At 42.4% G+C, this 3,863-nt stretch overlaps 1 protein-coding gene across 4 annotated transcripts in view; it reads right to left on the bottom strand.

Annotated features, from left to right (window-relative positions):
* Positions 1-3,863, bottom strand: part of Mtdh (metadherin) — a 77,198-nt gene that overhangs the window by 14,002 nt on the left and 59,333 nt on the right. For all 4 annotated transcript variants that reach the window (XM_023699934.1, XM_023699936.1, XM_023699935.1 and 1 more), the window contains one exon: positions 2,310-2,434. In XM_023699934.1, coding sequence (XP_023555702.1) covers positions 2,310-2,434 — 125 coding nt within the window. The remainder of the gene's footprint in view (positions 1-2,309; positions 2,435-3,863) is intronic.

The raw sequence follows: 3,863 nt of genomic DNA, 5'->3' as shown, positions 1-3,863 counted from the left end.
TTTTTTTTTTTGGTTTGAGACAGGGTCTCACTATGCACTCCAGGCTATCCTTGAACTCAGTATTGTGCCCAGGATGGCCTTGAACTCAGGACAATCTTCTTGCCTCATCCTCTTGAGAGCTGGCATCACAGATGTGCACAATCACACCATCACCTTTTTAAAAAAAATTTTATGTGTGTGTGTGTGTGTGGCCAGCTCAGCCCACCAGGGGGCAGGGCTGGCTGGCATGTGGTGCTGGGGGATTGAACCCCCATCTCTGTGCTTTGCCAAGCTTGTTCTAAGTAGGTGCTTTAGACCACTGAGCCATCTCACCAGCCCCACCTTTTCTAAAGAAAAAAATGCATAAATATTTTAATATTAGCTGGATATGGTGGTGCATACTTGTAATCCCTGCTGAGGCAGGAGGATTGCATTGAGTTTGAGGCCAGCTTGGGTACTATAGTGAGTTCTGGGCAAGCCTGAACTATACAGTAAAATTCTGTCTCAGAAAACAAACTAACAAAAATTTCATACCAAATTTACCCAGACACCATGAAATTAATACAAGTTACCTTCGGCCTCCACACTTATAAGAGGTGCTCAAAGTGGAGGCCACTGGCTTATAGAATTACTATTTTTCTTTTCCTGAAGTGAGTACACCTTTTTTTGGGTAGACTCTGTATTTACATGACTTCCTTGTGGTAAGATAGATGCTAGAGACTCCTGTGGGCCCAACCTAAAACTCATTTTTTCCCCACCTCAACTTTCACATTGTTTATCATTCTTATTTATTTATTTATTTATTTATTTTCTGCGGAACCGGGGATTGAACTCAGGCCCTTGCACTTGCCAGGGAAGCGCTTATTCCACTGAGCCATCTCCCCAGTCCCTACTGTTCCCTTTTAAATGTAGTCTCTGCTCCCTCTTGCCCATTAGTACCCTTCTCTCTCTTTCTTCAGTCTCCAAAGCTAATATGTATTTGCACTGCTACAGTCATAGTATGAAGAGAATTGCAAAATCATGCTTAATGATAAGCAAGTTACTAAAAGATACTGCATACCACTCATATAAAGTTTTTCTAAGTGGTTACCCATACATTTAGAAAAATTGATTGGTCTTTTTTTTTGGCTGACCCAGCTCACCCTGAGGGTGGGGGGTTGGCACAGCATGTGGTGCCGGGGATCGAACTATGGTCCTCTCAGCCTGCCTAAGCAGGTGCTTCAGACAGCTAAGCTATATCGCTGGCCCCAGAAAAACTGATTGGGATGGACACAAAAGATATTGTAAGTAGTGGGTTAAAAGACCAACCAACTCTTGCCTGGCAAGTGCAAGGGCCTGAGTTCAATCCCCGGTTCTGCCAAAAAAAAAAAAAAAAAAAAGGGCCAACTCACTCACTTGTGCCTATGACTTCCCCCTTCTCAGCTATCTTTCCCAGGATATTACTGTTAAGTCAACTTTGCTCTTACCATGCATGTTTACTGTTTTACTTTATTCTTTTTCCTTTTTGTCTATGGATATGCTAGTCCATCTAACAGCAATTACTATAAAGCTCATTTGCATTACTTATGGCTACAGATTAGACTATACAATATGGCTCCTTCCAAATAAGCCTGACCACCTTGCCCTAAAATCCCTATCGTTAACAACAAAATCCTCCTCCACATAATCCTTCCTGGCACCACCTACTACCTCTTATTCTTTTTTTTTGCAGTACTGGGGATTGAACTCAGGACCTTGTACTTGCCATGCAAGTGCTTGTTCTACTGAGCTATCTCCCGGCCCAACTATTCCCTATTCTTATGCACTTATTATTATTTTTTTAAAATGGTATCTGTTATTTCTACTTTTGTCCCTTTGTCATTTAGATACCTGGAATATGGCTCTTTTGTAGTTGGAGACTGAGCTGAGCGTCTTCTGCACACTGTGCAAGTACTGTATTACAGAGCCACACCCCTAGCCCTAAGCCCAAGATTTCTGTTTTGTTTTTTTTTTGTGGGGGAGGAGCCGGGGATTGAACTCAGGCCCTTGCACTTGCCAGGGAAGTGCTTATTCCACTGAGCCATCTCCCCAGCCCCTCATTTGCTGTCTTGACACTCATAATGGTCTAAGCCTTTGTGATCCAACTCTTCTTTCTCCCTTGGTCTTTTTATTTTGGGCTGGCTCAGGTTGCCTTAATGGCAGGTGTGGTGTGGCATGTGGAGTTGGGGAATCAAACCGCGGTCCCACAAGCCTGACTGCGTTTGCCCAGGGAGGAGCTTAAACACCTGAGCTAAATGGCAAGCCCCTACTCCCTCAGTCTCTTTCACAAGGAACATCCACTAATCCTTTACCTTCTGATCATCAGGAGCTGATTCTTGGGATTTTAGAAGTGAAGCTCTTTCTTCATCTACCCAATTCCCCCACTCTTCTGCAGGTGCATTCCAATCAGAGCTGGGATCAGCAGAAGACAGACCATCTAAAATTTAACAGTGAATTAATTAGTTACATAACATTTCTGCCATAAATGAAAACTAATTCTTTATGGTAAACTAAGCTATAATTTCAAATCATTGTTCTTCTTTCTCCCAAGCAATTTAAAAAGAGCTGGAGTATCATGATGGTAACAACTTCTATCCAAATTCTGATAGGCTTATAGTTAAAAAATATATATGTTTTTTTGGTGGAACCGGGGATTGACCTCAGACCCTTGCGCTTGCCAGGCAAGTGCTTATTCTACTGAGCCATCTCCTCGGCCGCAAAAAGTTTTTATGACACCCCAGAACACAGTACTGTATTTAACCATTTAATTCTATTTTCTTCCTTTTATAGTCTCCTAAATGTGCACTTTTCACTGCCTCCCACCCTGCCTGCATGTGTGTCTTTCTGAGATAAGGGTCTCACTATGCAGTTCAAGTTGGCCTTGAACTTGCAGTGATGATCCTTGTGCCTCAGCCACCCAGGCGCTGAGACTGCAGGTGTGTGCCACCATGCATGACCTACTGACCATCTTTATTTTTATTTATTTATTTTTTTAAAAGTTTATTTTGGGGCTGGTGAGATGGCTCAGTGGTCTAAAGCACCTACTTGGAACAAGCTTGGCAAAGCACAGGGACCGCGATTCGATCCCCCAGCACCACATGCCAGCCAGCCCCGCCCCCTGTTGGGCTGAGCTGGCCACACACACACACACATCATAAATAAACGTTAAAAAAAAAAAAAGGTTATTTTATTTATTTAGTGTGTGTGTGTGGCCAGCTCAGCCCACCAGGGGGCGGGGCTGGCTGGCATGTGGTGCTGGGGGATCGAACCGTGGTCCCTGTGCTTTGCTAAGCCTGCACTAAGTAGGTGCTCCAGACCACTGAGCCATCTCACCAGCCCCCTGACCATCTTTAATATGGTTATTTTTCAATAGTTATAATAATTGACCTTTTTGCTGGTACAGTATCTTTAATAGCAGCACCAAAATTATATTAAATCTGTTGTTTTACATTACCCTTCCCCATCTTGTTTACCCTTCCTCATCTTTATGAGTTTTTCAAGATTAGGTTTTTCAAATGTACTATACTATGAGAGAATGTGTGACTTCTTTTAATGCTTAACATGTACCTTCCCATATCCCAGGTTACTTGGTGTTCCTATTAGCTGATAATGTCCAAAGTACTTAAATCACATTCAGGGCTTTATACATCTTCGTTTCAAAAATAAAATTTAATTCCAGATTTCTAAATCCCCTTCTTCCATCCAGGAGGCACTAGAATTTTACTTTTTTTAGGAAGCTATCACAGACTTGCCCTAAAAGGGGAAAGCATTCTTTGGTCTTATGTTGGAAACAAAGAGCTGTTGAAGATAACTCCTTTCTCTGTTCTCTATACATCATGCACTCTGATATAAACTCTCGTAAGATT

This window comes from Octodon degus, unplaced genomic scaffold (assembly GCF_000260255.1).
Source record: "Octodon degus isolate 3935 unplaced genomic scaffold, OctDeg1.0 scaffold00118, whole genome shotgun sequence".
Lineage (NCBI taxonomy): Eukaryota > Metazoa > Chordata > Mammalia > Rodentia > Octodontidae > Octodon > Octodon degus.
This window is presented reverse-complemented; position numbering and strand designations above follow the sequence as displayed.